General features: G+C 46.5%; 1 protein-coding gene across 1 annotated transcript in view; it reads left to right on the top strand.

Annotated features, from left to right (window-relative positions):
* Positions 1 to 967: 967 nt before the first annotated feature.
* PIK3CD (phosphatidylinositol-4,5-bisphosphate 3-kinase catalytic subunit delta) overlaps positions 968 to 21,419 on the top strand; it is a 36,459-nt gene continuing 16,007 nt past the window's right edge. Inside the window, exons 1-9 of the mRNA XM_055001955.1 lie at positions 968 to 1,048; positions 6,047 to 6,210; positions 7,229 to 7,457; positions 9,391 to 9,620; positions 12,003 to 12,182; positions 13,442 to 13,591; positions 16,149 to 16,238; positions 16,797 to 17,018; positions 21,112 to 21,208. Coding sequence (XP_054857930.1) covers positions 6,070 to 6,210; positions 7,229 to 7,457; positions 9,391 to 9,620; positions 12,003 to 12,182; positions 13,442 to 13,591; positions 16,149 to 16,238; positions 16,797 to 17,018; positions 21,112 to 21,208 — 1,339 coding nt within the window. The 5' untranslated portion in view covers positions 968 to 1,048; positions 6,047 to 6,069. The remainder of the gene's footprint in view (positions 1,049 to 6,046; positions 6,211 to 7,228; positions 7,458 to 9,390; positions 9,621 to 12,002; positions 12,183 to 13,441; positions 13,592 to 16,148; positions 16,239 to 16,796; positions 17,019 to 21,111; positions 21,209 to 21,419) is intronic.

Below are 21,419 nucleotides of genomic sequence, written 5' to 3' on the forward strand. Positions count from 1 at the left end.
GCTGCTGGCGAAACGTCAGGAACTACAATGCCAAGACCACGGCAATACAGCCCGGAAAACCCACAACAACCATCGTGCTCCGGCCGTGAAAGCCTTCGACAATACATGGGTAGTCATGTTAGTCTGTCTGTAGCAGTGGAAAAGAGCAAGAGTCCAGTAGCACCTAGAAGACGAACAAGATTTGTGGTAGGGTATGACCTTTTCGGAGCCACAGCTCACTTCTTAAAATACAACTAGAACGTGAGTCCTTCTGTCTTTATATCTTGGAGAGTGAAGTGGTTTCAGATGCCAAATGACTATAGCCGGTGAACGACAATAGCCAGTGAATGACAACAGCAGGCATGATTAGATAGGGTGGGGTATGCAGAGGGGTGGTGGGTGCGGTGAAATCAGCATTGGTGATGAGACAGGAAGTCTTTGTCTCGATTCAGTCCTGGTGGATGCATTGTCCTGAGCTTTGTTATCAGCTGCAATTCAGCAGCCTCTCTTTCAAACCTCCCTTTGAAATTCTTCTGCAGGAGAACTGCTACTTTTAGGTCAGCGACTGAATGCCCTGGGAGGTTAAAATGCCCCCCTCCCCCGTTGGTTTTGGAATGTCGCGGCAGTATCCGAAGAAGTGAGCTGTGACTCCCGAAAGCGCTCCCCTACCACCAATGTCGTCAGCCTCATAGGTGCTACCGGACTCTTGCGCGTTTCCACCGGCGGTGTTGGAGCCAGAGATTGTGTCGGGAAATTGCGCAAGGGCCGGAGCGGCTCGCAAGGCAGATGCGGGAGCGCGTCAGGCTGTCCTCGAGTGGCTTCCCCGCCCCCGGGCGCACGCCGCGCGCTTTGCATAGCTCCCCCCCAGCGATGAGCTCATGTGCCGGCTGCGCATGAGAAAGCCGGGCCGCGGCGGACGCTTCGCAACGGGCCCTCGCGCCGCCGAGCCGGCCAGGGAGGTGGCGCTGCTCCCGCGGACTCCCCCCTCCGCCCCCGGCGGGGCTTTGCGCGGCGGTGCAGAGCTCGCGTGGCCGCCCCTGGGCTGGGGGGACGGGGATGCTCGGCTCAGGTCAGTGGGGCTTGGCGGGTGGGGCCCCTGCGCTGGCCAGCATCGCTTGCGAGGGAACGGACGCGGCCCGGCTCTTCCCCCCAGTTGCCTGGCATCTGATGCGTTTTACCCCATTGCTCCTTTCTTGGGGGAGGTTGGGGGGAGAAGGGTTTCCCAGGGCAATTTCAGCCTCTGGGATTGGGGAATCGGAGCCAGGGGGAAGGCGGAGTGGGTCCCGATGGCTCTGGATCGGAAACAAAAATGCTGCTTCAACTCCGGATTGGATTTCTGTTGGTTTCCAATCTTGGCAAGTTTGCATTTATGTGCCCTATTGCATTGTTGGTTGAAAGGGCTTTGGAATTGACTGCGCTCACTCGCGCTGCGTAATCCGCCCTGCGTCTTGGTGAGGAAGGCGGACTGTAAATAGCATTTAAAAAAATAAACACACGGACAAATAATACAGAGACAGAACGCTCTGTCTCTGGGCATGTACAGAGAGCATTGATCAGCTTCATATTCGGGCAGGTGAGGAGGAGGGGTCTAGGTCTGAAACAGGTCTGAGCTGCCTCAGCTCTCTCTGGAGGAAGAATCCCTGCCCCACCCTCCCTCCTTCGATGCATTGAAATAAACAGGGCAGGGGGGCTTGAAGTTGTCTGAAGTGAGGGGTCTGTTCGTGCTTCCATGTCATGGAGGCAGGTGAGGGGATAGCTTCACTCTAGATGGTAGTAGGGGAGCAGTCTGGATTTTGGGGTGTGCGCGCGCGCGAACTCATGTGCACACACCCCAGATCCAATCTGTGATGACTTTTCCCTGCTGCCTCGTCTGAGAGCATTTGCCCATATCAGCCTCCTTATATTCCTGAGACTGGTGGCTGGTGCCCTGCTCTGCACTTACTGGAGCAAAGTTTTCAAGCATGGGGGCCACAGGGCCTTTTCAGTGGTGGCCTCCTGACTGGAATTGTGTGGGTTTGTGGTTCCCCCACCCCGTTTATTTTTGTTTTAATGCTGGTTTTGTTAATAGCTGCTGCTTTTATTGGTTCTGAAATTACCAGCATTAGGGTCATTTTTCCTCCCCTTGTCTTTTTCCTGCTGTTGGTGGTTTTTAAATTCAGTTTACAATTTTATATTACAATTTTATCCTGTCTGTTGTTTTAGTTCTTAAATTTGTTGATCTTCCAAGCCACCTTCAGTACTCTTTCTTGATAGCTTAAATTTGATGGGAGGGGGGTTAATGTTGTTCCTCCTCCATGCAATTATTTTCTATGTGTTGTCACATCCCTGTGGTTCTACTCATGAGGTGGGTGAAAATGAAATGGCTTGGCAGGTGCCTCATGATGCTTCATCTTTCGCTTGGTCATTGCCCCTAATTTGGATTCTGGTGCAAATTTCAGCATCTTGGGCGCTTCAGTTTTGTGTGCATGTGTTTGAAACAAGAGACATTGCAGACAAGAACCTAGTCCTTGATGTAGTAGAAAAAAACTTGAGAAGAGGGCGTACCGTGTTTGCCGAAGGCTTGGTCACTAGAGTGAATGGAAAGCGGTTTAATTGCTTCTGAATTATGCATAACTGTATGCATGTGTACATTTGGCTGTCTGGCTGCCTGCCTCCCAACCTCATTATCGCTTGCTGGAATAATTTGCCCACTTCCTCTTAGCCTTTACTCTCTCAACTTCTATTGCAAATGCTTGTTTGCAAATGCTTCACTGCTTTCTTTTCTTCTTGGCTGGGGAGGTGTTTTAGCTGCCCTAGTGGCATTAAAGCAGGTGATTGTGAGCAATGATTTGGCCTGTGGTGTGGCAAATCCTAAGCACTTGGCCAAGGGTCGACTCTGTCCTTTGCTCGGCAGATCAGGATTCTACTTCCTAGCATGGAGATAGCAACGGGTAAATTGAACAGCATCCCTGTCTCCTTGTATGGAGGTGGACAGGTGGTCTTTCCTGCTGGGAGAGGGTAAATCTTTGTTCGGGGAGTGGAATACAATTTTGGCCCTAACAGTTGTGTGCACAAGCGCTGGAGATTGGGGGGGGGGGGACAGAAAAGCAGAGGGGAAAGTACAAAATTCAGTAATTCGGTTTTCAGCAGTGACATCACTGGCACTGACCTATAGCTACTTCTGTTGCTAGCACACACATCTGTCTCCAACAAAATGCAGAAGCCTGCTGTTTTCTAGCAATGGCAAGCTAGCAGAAAGGGCTGGGAAACAGAGATTCCTGGACTAGGGTTTTCCAAGCAGATGACCAATGGCTGCAGGCTCAGCTCGGAAAAGCAGAGTTGGCGGGAAAGATCCAGTTTGGATTTCAGGTTCTCCCTAACTATCTCCTTTCTGTCTTGCTTTTCTGTATTCGTTCCAACTGCAATTCTTCCTTGTAACATTGGATTTCCCCCCTTTTTATTGCTGAAAGGCTTTGGATGTTTTTCTGGGCCACACAGATTCTTCATCTGCAATCTGTCATTTTATTTTTATTTTTTCGCCCTCATGGAGGGCAATGCCTGTTGAAATCTCAAAAGCCGAAAGTCCCCGAGGGACTGAGTCCAGATTCCTGCCATTTGGAAGCAGGACTTAGCTGCACAGGTGTCTCAGCTCAGGACCATCAGAACAAATTATGCAAACTAACGGAACAGAGTGGAAACGGGTCTTGTTTACACAAGTTACTGAACTGAGTCCTTCTTGGCAAGGGAGGTTAACAGTAGTACTGAGAATATGTTGGTGATAATATTTTGGGAGCCTTGGACAAAGTATCCCATCTGGGAAGGCCTGGGGTGAGGCTGTAAAACAGATCAAGAATGGACAGCATAGTTTAGGCCCTTGCCAGATAGGGGGTTCCCATAGGCTATGAGATCATCCACTAAATTTTTTTAAAAGGTCAGAAACCAACTGGATATGGTAAATCAGTGTATTGCAATATCTGACTGTTCACCATTGTATTGCAAAATAGGTGTTCGATGCAGTGTAATCAAACCAGTCTGAAAATCATAGTTATGCATATATTGTGGTGGTGGATAGTGCCCTCAAGTCATAGCTGACTTATAGTGACCCCTAGCGGGGTTTTCATGGCAAGAGACTAACAGAGGTGGTTTGCCATTGCTTGCCTCTGCAACCTTGGTCTTTGTTGGAGGTCTCCCATCCAATTACTAACCATGGCTGACCCTGCTTAGCTTCTGAGATCTGACGAGCTCAGGCTCACCTGGGTTATCCAGGTAAGGGTGTGCCTATATTAAGGACACAATTTATAAAGGTAATAAAATGCTGCTGGGAAATATTTCTGTTGGTTCAGTGCAGTTTCCAAAGAAGCAGAATGTTGACAATATCCACAGCCAGGCAAACGGAAGACGAGAGGCAGTGCAGGTGTAATGGTTAGACTAGGATCTGGGGTACCCAAGTTCGAATCCTCTCGCTTCCATGTAAGCTTGCTTGGTGCCCATGGACCAGTCACTCACTCTCAGTCTAACCTACCTCACAAGGGTGTAGTGAAGATAAAATGGAGGAGGGGAGAACAATGCGAGCTGCTTTAGGTACCCACTAAGGAGAAAGGTAGGGTATAAACGAAGCTGACGAAGAAGAATGAAGGAATTCTGCAGTTATTGTTGAGAAACAGAGTGGATGCCTTTTCTCTTTGAGTGCTGCTTGAAGAAATTGGAACATTTTGGGGTGCAATCTTCAGTATTTTGGAGCGCTAGCAAACATCCAGGTTTGCCATGCTTCGGAGCTGGCCCTGCTTTGTGTATGCATGGCTCTCTCTGGCACCAAAGAAACTGTTCCGGAGTGCAGTCTGCCCTGCGAGCCTCTGAGTTTTGTGTGGGCTGAAACTGGCTGTCGCAGCAGCCGCCTCGCTCGGGTGCCTCCATCGTCCTCAGCTCATCTTCCTGCTCTTCCTTTCTCTTCCTTCCTATGAACTGAGCTCAGTGGTTTGTGGTCTTTGCATCTGGGCCTGGAGTGATAGCATGTGGGCTTTGACAGATAAACGGAGCTGCTTGCGTTTCTGGGAATCTTTGCCCCCATTTAGCTGCACACGGGGAAATGTCATGCTCTGGGGAAACTGGCAGATAAGAGCTGTGTGCAGGGACAATAGAAAAACACACCCGAGTGTTACAAGTGTCAGTTCTTGGTCTGGCCCTTCATTGAATGCACAAAGGGTAAAATGCCAGGAAGAATTTTTGTCACGTACCTGTTAAAGGTACAAGAGCATTGCTCAGTAGGGAGGGAGAGATGGAAGTCTGTTTAGCTCTTCTCCACCCCCAAACTAGATTGATCTCATTAGATCGTGGAAGCTGTGCAGTCAGTCGGTGTCTGAAAACAGCAATAGAAGAGAACAGATGAGGGGGAAAGTTCCATAATTTTGGCATTGTGACCAAGGAGGCCTCTCTTGAGTTGCCAGTTCCACCCATCTAAGCCCAGAAAGGGGGGGGGGGAACCAAAGCATGGCCCCAGGAAAGGAATGCAGCAGTTGGGTAGGTTCATATGGGCCCAGAAACCAATTGGGAGCCAGGCTAGATGGAGTGATACGGTCCTTTTGACCCAGTCTGGTTGGCCGAAGCCTTCTGTTCTGGTTGAAGTTTCTAAGCATTTTCCAAGGACAGCCCCATGTAGACTTTGTTGCAGTGATCTAATCTAGATGTTATCAGGGCATGTGCCACGGTACCCAGATCTTTTCTGCTCTGGAAAAGCTGCAGCTGGTTAACCAGTCAAAGTAAAAGGCACTCCCAGCCACAGCTGCCACCGACTTATTCACCATTGGCCTCGGTTCCAGATGCACCCCAAGCTGTGGTCCGGTGCCTTCAGGGGCTAGCGGCCACCTCATTCGCAGTGATGTTTTTAGCAAGCTGCACTCAAATTGCTTTCGCAGCTTTGTCGTAAAGACTACAAACTGACTTCTCTAAAGGTAAAACCAGGTTACTCGAAATAACAGTGGCTGAATTCTGCACTTGGGTGGTGTGTTTGTAGACAAATGGACAAGAGCTTACCTCTGGGCCTTGGAAGGGACATGAGTGAGTTTCTTTGCTGCCCTTTTCTTTGGCACAGGTTGTAGCTGAGAAGCGAGCAGGATGCCCCCCGGCAGTTACTGCCCACTTGAATTTTGGTCCCAGCAAGCAAACCAGAATATTGAAGTGGATTTCCTCTTACCTACTGGAATCTATTTGAGGCTCCCCATTTCCTGCAATGCAAGCCTGGGCGTCATCAAACAGGTATCCTAATTTGTGCTCACCTGGTTGGAATTTGCAAAATTTGGCAACTGTTTTTTTTTTTTAAATATGCTTCTGACGGCGTGAGTTGATGCTGCTCTCAGGGGCTGGAAAACACATACGAGTTACCTGGAGGCAGCTTCTCTTTTTTTGGAGTAGAAGATGCCTTTTGTGCATAGATAGAAAAGAGAAGTGATTTGGACTCAAGCCTGCGACCTTCTTAATTGCCAGGGAGAGATTTTAACCTGCATTAACCTTATCCAACTACTTCTCTTTTGCTATTTTTGTGTGTGTGTGTGGGGGGGGCATTGCCTCTCTCTCTCTTTGAGACCCGTGGTGCAGAGTGGTAAGCTGCAGTACTGCAGCCCAAGCTCTGCTCATGACCTGAGTTCGATCCCGGCGGAGGCTGGGTTCAGGTAGCCGGCTCAAGGTTGACTCAGCCTTCCATCCTTCTGAGGTCGGTAAAATGAGCACCCAGTTTCCTGGGGGTAAAATGTAGATGACTGGGGAAGGCAATGGCAAACCAGCCCGTAAAAAGGCTGCCAAGAAAACGTCGTGGTGCGACGTCCCCCCATGCGTCAGTAATGACTCGGTGCTTGCATCAACCTTTACCTCTCTCTTTGAAGCTAATATATAGTTTTTAAATTAAATTAAAACCCAAAGGTCTAACAGAGAAAAGGAAGGTTTGGCAGCCCTTTTGGAATGCAGGCAAAAAGAAGAACAGTTCCTAAGTTATAGAAGGAGATATTTATTCAGTTTGGGGGGCATGACTGTGAAGGCTCTGCTTGTAGCAGCCAATGTCGTTTCCTCTCCCCCTTAGAATCCTGGGAATTGTAGTTCAGGGAGGGAGGGATGGTGATGGTTATGTAGAGTGATGGCAAATAAAGTGGCTGCTGATCCTATAGACTAAGATGTTGGAGGGTTGATATTTATGAAAGGCTCCAAGGTCTGTGGGTCCCATCCTGCGTAGGCTGGGCGAGGGCCAAAGAGGCGAGTTCTAACAGTTCTGTGTTTGTGGAAGGTGGTCTGGCACCATGCCCAGTACGAGCCCCTCTTCCAGATGCTCAGCGACCCAGAGGCCTACGTCTTCACCTGCATCAACCAGACGGCTGAGCAGCAAGAGCTGGAAGATGAGCAGCGGCGCCTCTGCGATATTCAGCCCTTCCTGCCAGTTTTGCGGCTTGTGGCTCGCGAAGGAGACCGGGTCAAGAAGCTGATCAACTCTCAGATCAGTCTCCTGATCGGCAAAGGTGAGGCCACCGTCCTGGCAGGAGTCGCCTTCTGCTAGTCTTGGCTTATGAAAGCGGGGGCGGGCAGGGACGGGGAGGCTCCACCTGTTTCTGGCACAATTAATTTAATTTAATTTATTACATTTATATTCTGCCCCCCCCCCCCGCCTTCGCAGGCTCAGGGCGGATAACAGAAATACAAATATCAAATGCCATTAAAAATTTTAAAAATATTACAAGGGTGCAGATTAGTTTTGAACCGGGTACAAGGCAAAGTGTAAAACCGCTTCTGGTGTTCTGAGATCAGTTGCACGTGGAATGCTGTGGTTGTGCAGAGCATGCCAGCAGTCATGTGCATTCCATGCTCATTTGTGCCTCGACCTGTGTTAACACAGTCCAAGTTGCTTGTTTTGGACAGGAATTAGGCTGGAGCAAAGGGAACTTGTCGGATATGGAGTAGATGTCTAGACTTCCTCTGCTTTGGGGGTTATAAATGACCCCCGAGGGGTATAAAATATGTGATGTTTCCCTCTCTGTCTACCCATCTCATACTTTTATCGGGCTATTCATCCAAGATCAGGGTGGGGTTCATGTTTCTCTCCTTTCCCATCTTCACAACAACCCTGTAATGTAGGTTGAAGTGAGAGTGACGGGCCTAAGTTTTCTCATGAACTTTATGTCAGATCGTGGATTCAAACAGAGACCTCCATAACATGACACTTTAACCAATCCACCACAATGGCTGTCAGTTTATACTGTGTGTATACAACAAAGGGCTTAATTGCTTTGTAACGTTTTATACCTAATTCCATTTTGTATTTCTTTTTCTTTTGAGAGCATTATTATAATGGCATCGGGGTCACAGGGCTTCAATTACAATGACTGGGAGAATGAAACACTGTATAGCTAAGGCCTAAGTGCCTCCATGTAAATGAAAACTCCCTTTTAACAACATACCAATTAATTTATATTGATTCCCCAATTAATATGAGAAGATGTTAACTGGCCAGTATTTTTTTTACAATTCGGAGGTTTTGAGGTAAAGAGCTGCTGTAGTATAGTGGTTAAGTGCTTGGGCTGCAGTTCAGCACTCTGCTGGTTCGACCCCCGCTCCTGCCATGAGCTCAGCAGGTGGCCTTGGGGAAGCCCCTCCTCTCAGCCTAGCTTCCCAGCTGCATTGTGGGGATAATAACATCACCTTTGTTCACTGGACTGAGCAGGGCACTAATCTGTCTAGAAGAGTGGTATATAAGCACAATTATTATTATTATTTGCGATCTACAAGATCCCATGGAATTAACACTGGGTTTAAAAAGGTAAAGGTGCAAGCACTGAGTCATTACTGACCCATGTCGCATCATGACATTTGAAGGCTGAGTCAACCTTGAGCCGGCTATCTGAACCCGGCTTCCGCCAGGATCGAACTCAGGTCGTGAGCAGAGCTTGGACTGCAGTACTGCAGCTTACCACTCTGCGCCACAGGGCTGCTAACACTGGGTTTAAATACAGATATACCATCAATATGTAGGTGTACTGTAAATAATAATCCTTAATAAAATTCCGTATTTTTAGAATCCCTGTCAAATACATCCCATTTTAACAGGAAAAGAGGCTTTTTGCAACCCGATATTTGATTAGTAAAGTGGTTTTTAGAGTTTTTATTTTTGTAAATGCGTCAGGGCTAAAGGGTCATTGGAAGGATTTATATGCATGGCATCTCCCACCCATGCTCCACTCTACTTTGGCACGATCTGTCAGTTCTTAAGCTTTTCTTCTATGCCCATGAGAACTTGGAACTTAAGTTTATAAAGTTAATAAAATATGCCATTCTTTCCATATTGACAGTGCTAATGAATTCTGTGGTATGGATGGGGCAAATTCTCACATGAACTCCAATCTCTACTTTATACAAAAAAAATTAAAATTCTAGGCCTTGTGGTTATCAACTATTCAGGTTTGCACGAGTTTGACTCCCTGCGTGATCCCGAAGTCAACAGTTTTCGTGCCAAAATGCAGCAGTTCTGTGAAGAGAGAGCAGCCAGACGGCAGCAACTCAGTTGGAAAGCCTGGATGGAGTACAGCTTTCCTGTGCAATTGGAACCCTTGGCAAACGGCCTCCGAACCAGCCCCCACCGCGGTCACAACAAGAACATTTTCATCAATGTCAGATTCGAATCTGGAGGGGTAAAGCCACGAGCCTTCTTTTAAAAACTCAACTCATTAAAACTGCATGCAGATTTTTGTGGGAGTTTGGTAGTCAGAGGTTTGCGATTAAAGACTGGGATCTAATGCACACAAATGTATTTATTTGCTAAAATGTACACAAATGTATTTATTGGCTAAAATATGACAAGTCACTTTCCACAAATGGTTATAAAAGCTGGAAGGCTAGCTTTCAAAATCTATTTTTTTTTAAAGACCCCTTGTGAATAGAAGCATCTTCCATTGCTTTGGAAATGCTTGGAGAAGGAACAAGAGGCAAATCTCTTGAAGCAGCCAATTCCTTAGCTCTGGGGCCATCACCAAACAAGCCCCGTGATGCAGAGAGGAGAGCTTGCTGGGAGTAAGCCCCCTTGAACATAGCGGTATTTGCTTTCAGCATAAGCATGCTTAGTATGCAGAATAAGGGACAAATTGTTTGCCCCATATTGACGAGACAAGAATGAAATAAGATAGAATATGGAGTATAAAAGTAGACAAATGACTGTTATTATTAAAGAATATATGCCAGGAATGTAACATTTAGTCGATAAGTTAAGTGGGAAAGGGAATAGAGATAGCACTGTGTTATAATAGAAGCTTAGAAGAGAGTGAAAGTATATGTTTAATAGAATAAAATAAGTTTGAAATCAGTAGGGGGAAAATATGGATAAGGGGTTGGAAAACTGTTGGAAGTCAACAAAAGGGGGGGGAAGGGAGGGGGTTAGAACTGGAATATTTAAAGGAAATTGATTGCAATAGATATTATAGAGATTTCTAATCCAATAAATTTTTTTTTTAAAAAAAGCATAAGCATGCTTAGGATTGCACTGAAAGTGTGCTCTCATTTAACATATATACAGTTTTTGTTCTAAGAGGTTTAAAGGCAGAGTCCAATGCTGATACAAAGCAACATTAGAACAGCTTCAAATGTTAGAATGAACTAATTATAACAAGTTAAAGCTTTCCACCCAGTGAGGAGGTCATGGGGAGGCATTTCTGCCTAAACTCTAACATATTCTAGCATTTTTGGCATCACTTACTGGGCAAGACATTCCACAACATTCATTACATTCCTGTGCAGGCTGACTTGAGAAATAAGTCTTATTCAACTCAATGAGGTCTACCCAAGGAATGCAGACTTCACAACTCAGTAGGAATATCAAGATCACAGTGGATCTATGGACAGAGCCCCTGCATCTTTCCTTGGAAGTAAAACCCACAAAAAAGGGTGCGCAGGATTGCAGCCCTAGTGGCTGTTGAGTTCTCGGAGAGAGAGCTACAGGGTTCCGATAGAGAATTCCTAGCACCTCCACCAAACTACAATTCCCAAAGTCCATCAGAGGAAGCCGTGGCAGTAAAACAGGTAGATGGCTAATATGAGTTTGCAGTGTAAATTGGTCCTAAGTAGAGATGGGCACGATCGGCATTACGATAGAAAAATACCCACGATAATGGCGATCGCGCAATCGGGACCCGGCGGATTGGTGCCGTCCACGGCGACTGATCCAGCGTTTGGGGGTGTGTGTGCTTGATCGGGGCGATCGGGCTCGGATTAGGAAGCCAGACACACAGGCACTAGCAATCTATTCCCCTGGCAATGGAGCCAGGGGAATGCCTGAGCTGTGTTTGCCCTCCTTCTGTCATCCTGGAAACCTGAATGGAAGCCCAGCTTGCCTTGATCAGCAGGGCTTCCTTCCAACCACGGAGCAGCAAAGCACTCACCAGTTGGGAGAAGACACCCAGGGGAGGGAGGGGGAAGGGGGTGTTCTGTAGCCATGGGCACTCCAATCTCATCCCTGCAAACCCTGAGAGGCAGCTCTGACGGCCAAACACAAACAAGCGGCCAGACCCCCCGCCCCCTGAGGGGAGGCGGCTCGTCGCCATCTCCCCGTGCCCGCCGGGCCCGGTGGCCGCCATCTTCACCCACCGTTCATTTCTCGCCAGCACGCTCCTTTTTGGCCTGGCAGGTGGGCACATGGGGGGTGCCGCTGTTGAGTGGCCAGACCCCCCACCCCCTGAGGGGAGGCAGCTCGCCGCCACCTCCCGTGCCCCCCAGGCCTGGAGGTCGCTGCCACCACCCACCTTCCCACATAACTGGGAACAGCAGGGCGTCCCTCCGCTTTGGCCTCCCCGATCCCCGGATCGGAAATGGGAGCGGTGTGGATCGCTAGTTCGGGATCGTCGCCGGCGCCGATCCACAATCAGCTTGATCAGTAATTTTTTTTGGATCGTGCCCACCTCTAGTCCTAAGTATTGCCAAAATTAGCCCCCCAGTAGAGCAGCTTGTCATTTAAGGAAACAGGGCTCTTCATGCACGTTTAATTCCAATTCTGACTTCAGGTGTTTTTTCTCTTGGGCTTGCAGGAGAGCTTCACCTTCCAGATCTCCCTGAAAGAATTCCCCGTGACGCTCATCAGCTATGCCATCAAGAAGCAAGCCACTGTGTTCCGCCACCAAAGAGTGGAAAACCCCGAGGACTACACTCTGCAAGTAAACGGGAAATGTGAATACCTCTATGGGCACTATCCCTTGTATCAGTTCCAGGTGTGTTTTTCTCTCTCTTTATAGCATTCTCTTGGCGGGGCAAGTTGTCGATTTTGAAACGGCACTGCTTCTTAGTAGCTGAAGCACAAGATTTGGGTCCAGTCGCACCTTAAAGATTAATTAGATTTCCAAGGTATGAGCTTTTGAGAGTCAAAAGCTCCCTTTGTCCCTTACTAGCTGAAAGCGTTCCTTCATCAGCCTATGATTCCCAGAGTTCACTGGGGGAAGCCATGATAGTTAAACTGGTATAAGAGCTTCTGTAGCTAAGAGACAGGGTTGTGATCAGTGAGGGGGGGTGGTGGTTAGGGAAAGGCATGTGGAAGGTCCCAGGTCCAATCCGTGGCATATCCAGCTTTTTTTTAAAAATGACCAGTAGGTGATATCAAAGACCTGAGACCAGAATTGGAGGTCCCTTCTAGGAAACTGCATTCAATTTCTGTAGAAGTTCTCCTTAAACATAGGCTGGCCACGATTGTTTATTGAGGGGAAAACTCTGCACATGTTCAGAGGCTGCTGCGGTTTCCAAAGATGAAGCCACATGCATTTGAAACAGCTTCAAATTAAGTTCTGCTCCTGGGAAGAAGGAATAGAAAATACCCTTTATTCTAATCTTGAAATGTGTACCAAAAAACATAGTTATGAACACATTATACTCCCCCATGTTTACTGTGTGGGCACCAACTCTGGAGTCTGGCACAGTACTGAGATTCCCTCTTCACATCTCTAAATTTCAGCAAAGCCAGCTAAGGTTCTGGCTCTTATGATCACTGGTTCATTTCGGTTGGGAACTGAAGATACGCAGGAAACCGCGGTGGGAGAAGTTCCAGTACTTCTCTTTTCGAAAAGTATTTCTTAGAATTTTGTCAGCCTTTTCTTCAAAAGGACTAGAAACTTGATCTTTTTAAAAATTGCAGGGGGGAGGGATTGTACGCAGTATTCAATATGCTGTCACACCATCGTTTTATACAATAGTGGCTGTTTCATTTTTAGTCTCTTCCCTAATAAATCCTAGTATGGAATTTGCCTTTTTCACTGCTCCTGCATACCGGGTTGACATCTTCATAGAGCTTTCTCAGGATTTTGCTGCTGTTACTGAACCGCTCTTCTGGTGCCACAATTGAGATTTCCTGGTTCCCTCCTGCATTCCTTTCTTTTCCAGTGTCCTGTATCAGTTGCCTTATTCTTCTCACCCGCGGCTGGCTGTTGAGCTGTCTTGCCCTGCTTATGGACCTTAATTCTGCTCTTCCTCCTTCCCCCAGTACATCTGTGAATGCCTGCACTGTGGTTCGCTGCCTCACCTCACTGTGGTGCACTCGTCCTCCATCCTGGCTTTGCGGGAGGAGCAGACCAATGGAATCCCTCACCCCCCCAAAGTGATCACCAAAGCACCTCCAGTCCCCAAGAAAAAGGTAAGGTGTGGTCTTGGTGCTTGGCAACTGCAAGGGCACAAATTAGGGTTTTCTTCACTTAAACATCTAAACCGGTGCACTTTGTTGAGGGGCAGCATTCCTCTGACATGGTTCTCCAGTGCTGTAGCCATTTTTTTTATTTTTAAAAAAGCCCTCCAGAAGCCTTCTGGTAGTGTGGTTGGGAAAAATTGCAGGAGAAATTATGCTCACGGAGGGAAGTGTGCAGAAAATTCCTGCATGAAAGCTCCCTCGCTAATGTCCAGTGGTGGTGAATTCCAGCAGTGAACCCTTACCAGGGCTTTTTTTCTGGGGAAAGAGGTGGTGGAACTCAGTGGGTTGCCCTCAGAGAAAATGGTCACATGGCTGGTGGCCCTGCCCCCTGATCTCCAGACAGAGGGGAGTTTAGATTACCCTCCGCGCTACTGAGCGGCGCGGAGAGCAATCTCAACTCCCTTCTGTCTGGAGATCAGGGGGCGGGGCCACCAGCCATGTGACCATTTTCAAGAGGTTCCGGAACACCGTTCCCCGGCATTCCTGCTGAAAAAAAGCCCTGACCCTTAGCATGTGGAAGCAGCTGCAATCTTGCTTGGCTCTCTCGTGAGGTGGTTCTCTTTGTTCTTTTCCTTGCCTGGTTTGCTTCTGTTACTGTTTCCAAAGCTGGTTTCTCTGATTCTATTTTTTGCCCTGGGTTTTTGTGAACGATTGCAGTTGGTTTTGTTCAGCGGTGATTTTCTTACTGCGGCCTGTTGATTATTGATGCTTGTTTGTTGTCTGTTCATTTGGAAGCTGACTTTGAAGTCTAAAAGCTAAGAATGTAGAATATAACTATTTTAAATAAATACGGATGCAGATTCCTAGCATGCTACACACAATGTTGTGTTGCTGTCGGCCGTGGAAGAAACTGAGCCAGCCCCAGGTGAGGTGGAGAACTGAACAACTTAAAGATTATGTTGAACAACAGGAACAAAAGATTAAGCCTGCACAGTTTGTGTGTATATATCTTCTGCAGCTGGAACAAAAATTGACCTTTGCTAAATGGGTCAATGAAGGCCTACATGGAAGGAAATGCAGAGGACAGAACAGTTCTGGTTAAGTAAAATGTGGAAGAAAGACTTTAAAAAGAAAAAGAGGCAGCGCTTGTATTTCTAAGTTGTCATGATGCTCTAGTAGACTATAATTCTACTTAGGAAAAATCTCCCCTTTAAATTATTTTTTTTTGGTAGTCCTTAGGTTTGCAAAGATCCATGTTTGAAATTATCAGATACAAATGATTCCGTTACTTTTTCCGTGGCATATATATAGGGGCAATAATTAAACATCAGAGACATGATATCAAGTAAGGTTCTTCCCATTTTAATTTCTGCTTAAGGCAATAGCCGTATGAGTAGTGCTAGAGAGATAGTTTGAAAGTATAAACCACGCAAGTGAAATCTTGCGAAGCTGACTGATGTGAGGCGGTAGCTTCAGCCACCTGCCTTGTTTCCTTGCCCTTTCCCAAGAAACTAACAGCACAACCACCTTAGAGAACTAAGCAGGTCTGCCTCTGCCCAGTGCCTAGATGGGAATCCCTTGGATACTGCCATGAAGTCCATGATAGATAGGAGTGCAATAAATAAACGCACCCTGTGCTTGTGCGCCCTCCTTCCCTGTGCCGTCAGAGACTATTCATAACTTTTCCTTTTGCACAAAGCATGGTTGGGTTCACAACTGAACCAGAAATCTACGTTTCGTTGTTTGTAAAGTATGAACAAGCTACATGGTTTGCAGTTCAGGATTGCGGAATGAATCCTAGATTGCCAACTTGGGTGCCGTAACGAGCGACGGGTTGTGCTCAAATGGAACGCGCAAGCGCAGAATTAATGCACATAGCACCAAGTTAGGGGTTGACGTTATGTCTGAATCAGGCCTCAGAATGTGAGGTGGTGAAGGGGGTGGGCTTCAGCAGCCTGCCTCGTTCTCTTGCCCTTTCCCAAGACTAAAGAAACTAACAGTGCAACTATTTTAGAGAACTAATCAGGTCTGAGCAGGTCTGCGTTTGCCCAGTGCTTGGATGGAAGGCTTCCTGAGAATCCCTTGGATATTGCCATGAAGTCCATGAAAGAGAGGAATGCAATAAATAAACACACCTTGTGCTTGTGTGCCCTCTTTCCCTGTGCCGTCAGAGACCATTCATAACTTCTTCTTTTGCACAAAGCATGGTTGGGTTCACAACTGAACCAGAAGTCTACGTTTCGTTGTTTGTAAAGTATGAACAAGCGACATGGTTTGCAGTTCAGGATTGCAGAACGAATCCTAGATTGCCAGCTTGGGCACCACAACGAGCGACGGGTTGTGCTCAAATGGAACGCGCAAGCGCAGAGTTAATGCACGTAGCACCGAGTCCGGGGTTGACACTGTGTCTGAACTAGGCCACAGAATCAGTTCTGCACAAAACCATAACCCATATGTTTCTGTTGATTAAAAAAAAATCTTTCCTAGAATTACTAGTGAGAAAAGTTGTTGTGTGTTTCTACTAAACTCTAAGCTCTTCTTTTTTTGTTTCTCTCTTCCTTACTAGCCAACTTCTACATCGCTGTGGTCACTAGATCAACCCTATTCTATTGATTTATTGCGAGGCTGCAAGGTGAATGCAGATGAGCGGATGAAGGTAGGATTTCTCGGCTAGACACACCGCGGCTTTTTCTTTTCCTGCATCAGGGTTGTTTACAGCTTGTGTGTGTTTTTTTTTTAAAAAAAGAGAAGTGTAGATCAAAAGCCAGAAGTCATGTGATAATCCCCCCCCCCACCTCAAGCCCACAGAGGCCTTTTTCATTCAGTTCTCAGGTTAGCCTTGCAACCTCACTACAGGAAGTCGAGAGGCACCTGGTAATGTGCAAAAAGCAAGTTCTTAGAAACTTTAGGCCACAGATATGTGCAATCGCCATTTTGAATGCTCTTTGGCATTTTGAAAAAAAAAATCCCCGCAAGTAGAAAATGAGGAAGTAGGCAGGGCTATAACTTTTGTTTCAAACATGCTGCATGTTTACTTGCAGGGAGATTTTAGAAAAATAAGGTCAGAATTTAAAAATGGCATTCCTTGCTTTTCCCGTGTTCGGGATCCTTTAGTTGTTTCTTCTGCTCCTGTTATCTGTTATCTCTTCCCTTAGTTCAGTTCTCTGCTATGAGGCTGGATTGAAACTCCACTGCTGGCCTTCCTTCCTTTCAGCTGGTGGTTCAGGCAGGCCTGTACCACGGCAACGAGATGCTGTGCAAAATGGTGTCCAGCTCCGAAGTCAATGTTTGCTCGGAACCTACGTGGGGTCAGAGGCTGGAATTCGAGATCAATGTCTGCGACCTTCCCCGCATGGCCCGACTGTGCCTGGCCCTCTATGCGGTTGTTGAGAAGGCCAAGAAGGCAAGGTCTACCAAGAAGAAGTCCAAGAAAGCCGTAAGTCTTTCGCCATTAACAATGGTCTTTATTTCAGGAGCCTTTCTTGAAAAATAATAACAACAACATTTGATTTATATACCGCTTTTCAGGACAACTTAATGCTACGCTCAGAATGGTTTACAAATCTAGGGGCTGTAAACCTAGCGAACAGCAAAGTAGCTCACAAGTGCAAAAACCAGGACCTGCTTTGACCTTCTCGTCACATCTCCTTTGCAAAGTTGTATCAGTTTGGTCTCTCTTTAACTGTGACTGTTGCCCTAGAGAATCCGACTAGGATGGGAGGCAGCCGTTCATCAGGCTTGAGCCCAGTGTAGCAAGCTCAGTCTGAGTTCTGCGGAGGCCAGGCCAGAGTCAAGAGTTAAATAAAGCCAGATGGAATCCTGTCGACTCCCAGACTGCAGCCAGTTCAAAAGCTGTTATTCTGGCCACCTGCAGAGCAGAAGGGATTGGGTCAGCTGCTTTCTTGGTTGGCAAGCCTCTTCAGAGGAGCCGGGGTGAAGTGTTTGGTGCCAGTGTCCCTGGTTGTGACACCTTGTGCCAGATCCGACCTGGGAAATGGAAGTCTCCTTCCCCTTTTACAGCATCAGAATTCTCCAGGGAAAGAGTGTGACAGTTCAACCAAAGTGGCAGAGTTCTCGTGCACGCTGCTTTCATTTTCACCACTGGCTGTCGTATGCTTGTCAGTCGGGTTGTTAATTTTTTACGGCTGCTTTTCAGGTTGCTTTCGCAGTCTAGAGGACTACTGTGGGTACCGTGATGCATCTGGTAAAAGATGCTTCTAACCTTCAAAAACTTACACCCCAGTCAGTTTGTTTGTCTTTAATATTCCACAGGATTCCTTGCTAATTTTGGTTAGGAGGATTTTAATCTGGCAGCCTTCATACGTTTGCTGTGTGGGTATACTTCTGTGTGGGTATATCTTTCAAGTTGTTTTGTTGCTGTTGGTCAGTGAGAGAGAGATTTCACATAGAGGCTGGAGAGACTGCAGCACAATAGCTGCGATCATCTTTGGCACAAAAGATGAAGAGACTTGTGCCACCTGGAAGACGGACTGACTGAAGCATGAGCTTTCATAAGCAACCTAAGCCAATATACAGTGTTTTTATTTAATAAATACACATCTGACATTGATAGGTTCTTGCCTATGAAAAGTCAAGCTTTGGCAAACTAGTTAAGCTTCCAGATGCCACAAGACTCTTGGACGTCTCAAATAAATGGCAGTTGCTGGAAAAAGCCAGATTTGAACTGTCTGCAGCAATTTTGTCTGGACGTGTTCATTGCTTGGAAGCTGGGGAGGTGCCTCCAAAGTACACACTACCAAGAAAAAATGGGGCCATGGCAGGGCTCTGCCAGGAATTGGGCAGGCCGGCTGCTTACACGTTCTTGCCTCTTGCTTGCTGAGTCATGCAACAGCAATCCGCCCAAGTGCTGAGTCATCAGCTTCTTGGATTTCATCCACCATCACATCGGTCTGTGCTTGGTCAGCAGCCAGCTTTCTTCCTGTGTATTTTGGTGTAGGTCATTTCTGAATGTCTTTCCGGAAGGCACTTCTCCTTCCTTTGGACATGTGCTGGAAATGAACACAGCAGAAGAAAATAGCCAAAACACGCATGTAGCTAGGCTGGTCTCGAAAGCCCTGTTTACAGTATAGACAAATGTACTGTAAACTCTACTGCTTTAACTGTTATGGCAGGAATCTTGGTTTGATGAGGGTGCTAAGACTTCTTCGGTTAGAGATTTGTGCTCTCTGTCGCAGAATTGCAGTGCTCTGAAAGAGATGGTAGCGTGGACATCGCCTTGAAAGGAGCAGAGGAATACCTGTTTTTGAGAAAGTGCGGCTCACATATCCGTCTTGCACGATCCACTAATGTTTTCATTATGCCTCTTTTTGAATCATCTCAACAACATCCACCTGAACATACAATTCACAATGGAGAAAGAAATCGAGGGAAAACTCCCATTTCTGGATACCTTGGTCATCCGCAAAGCAAACTTTCAGTTAGGTCACAAGGTCTACAGGAAACCAACTCACCCTGATCGGTACTTACACAAAAACTCCAATCACCACCCCCGACAGAAAAGAGGCATAATGAAAACATGAGTGGATCGTGCAAGACGGATATGTGAGCCGCACTTTCTCAATGAGGAAATTAATCATCTAAACCATGCACTTCAGGCAAATGGCTACTCCAGAAATGAAATCCGAAGAGCAATCAAACCCAGGATGAATCAAACAACCAAGGAAAAACAGTCTCCTACAGGAAAAGTGTTTTTGCCATATATCAAAGGAATTACTGATCAGATGGGAAAGCTTATGAAAAAGCATAACCTTCAAGCAGTATTCAGACCCACCTGAAAAATACAACAGATGCTACGATCAGCAAAAGACAGTAGAGACCCCCTCACCTCTGCAGGAGTATACCATATACCATGCAGATGTGGACAAGTTTACATTGGGACCAAAAAGCGTAGCATCCAGACAAGAATAAAAGAACATGAAAGACACTGCAGACTTGGACAACCTGAAAAATCAGCAGTGGCTGAACATAGCCTAACTCAAACAGGGCACAGTATCTTATTCCAGGACACCAAAATACTGGACAACACTTCCAACTACTTTGTCAGACTGCACAGGGAAGCCATTAAAATTCACAAGCATAAGCAAAACTTCAACAGGAAAGAAGAAACCTTAAGAATGAACAGAGCATGGTTTCCAGTTCTGAAAAACACCAGGCTAACAAAACACTCTATACCCGACAATAGCCCTGCAGAGAAGATTAGCACATCAAGCACCAATCCATATGCAAAAGAACCTCCTCAGGATACAGTGAAGCCTCCCGCCATTAGCATTCCACACCCTGGGAAACTCTTACAGGATGACTCAGCTCAACCCCACCCCTCCTGAGTAGATAGAAATGACCTGCCAACATCTTTTCCACACTGTGACACTGAGAGATCTCTGTCTTTTGGTGCTACACCTCTGAAGATGCCAGCCACAGCTGCTGGCGAAACGTCAGGAACTACAATGCCGAGCGGGCGCAGCTGCTCCAGCTGCGCAGAGAGAATTGAGACCGAGACGCAAGGGGGGGGGGGAAGAAGTCCTGATCCTGAATATAATCTGTGTTGTATAAGACCTACCAATCTGATAGCATATTAGAAAGTTAACTTTTAAGAAAAATTGCAGCATGAAGGGAATACAAGACATGTAGTGTAGTGTTTGTTGTTTGTATGTTGATTTTCCCTTTTCCCAGTTCTCCCTTCCCTTTTTTCCCCCCTCCCCTTTATACTTTTGTAGTCTTTTGTAGTTTTTTATGTTAGATATTAAAAAATAATTTAAAAACTTTAAAAAAAAGGAACTACAATGCCAAGACCACGGCAATACAGCCCGGAAAACCCACAACAACCATCGTTCCCCAGCCGTGAAAGCCTTCGACAATAAAAAAGTGTTATTTGGAAAGCCGATTGCCACATTATCAGTTAATTAAACTAATAACTAAATATCAGTTCATTTAATAGTTAAACAGCATTTTAAAAAAAATACGGTTTGTCAGCACTGATTTTTAGCAGTTGTCACTCAATGCAGCTGATTGCAAACTGATGTGATGTGCATATCATGAGACTGCAACACAAATTGTGTTGTGGGCATCCGGGAGTAAGGACAGTTTCTCATAAGTGCAAGAGAACAATCAATATAATGAATGAAAGCTTCCACTTTTAGTTAGAAGGAAGATCTTGACATATTTTCTTTTTTTACAGTAGCACACTGGAGCCAAAATGGTTTGTTTTTAAAAGTTCAAGACCCATAAGTATTTTGGGAAATTTTGGTTTTAAAACATTGGCATGGGCTCTAATCCTGCACTCACACAGGCTGCCAGATTGCCATGGGGTAGAAGTGAGTGGCACATTGTGGTTGATGTGGGATTCAAGCTGGAGGAAAAAGCCTGTTCTCCTCGATGCTTTGACATGTACCCAAGTATTCTTCAGTAGTAAACAGCGTACATATCATTCCTCCGGTGACTGACTTGGCTGAAAAGGGTTTTAAACCTGTGTGATTTATCCCCTTCCCTTTCTCTCCCCCTTTGCAATGCAGGACTGCCCGATTGCCTGGGTGAACATCATGCTGTTTGACTACCAAGACCAGCTGAAAACGGGGGAATGTTTCCTCCCCATGTGGTCCTCCTTCCCAGGTAGGACAGAGGTCTTGTTTCTTTTTGCTACTAGAATGGAGGGAGGCAGGCTTATTCTCTTTCACAGTGGCAGGCAGCCAGATGCCTCTATCCTCATCTCTCTGGGATCCCATTGGAATTCTTTGGGGTTGTTTCTGACACCAACTTTGTGGCAATTGGGTACCAAGGTCTACCCACAGGTACGTTGCCTCTGACTATGGAGGATCCAATT

Source organism: Eublepharis macularius, chromosome 17 (assembly GCF_028583425.1).
Source record: "Eublepharis macularius isolate TG4126 chromosome 17, MPM_Emac_v1.0, whole genome shotgun sequence".
NCBI classification, from domain to species: Eukaryota; Metazoa; Chordata; class Lepidosauria; order Squamata; family Eublepharidae; genus Eublepharis; species Eublepharis macularius.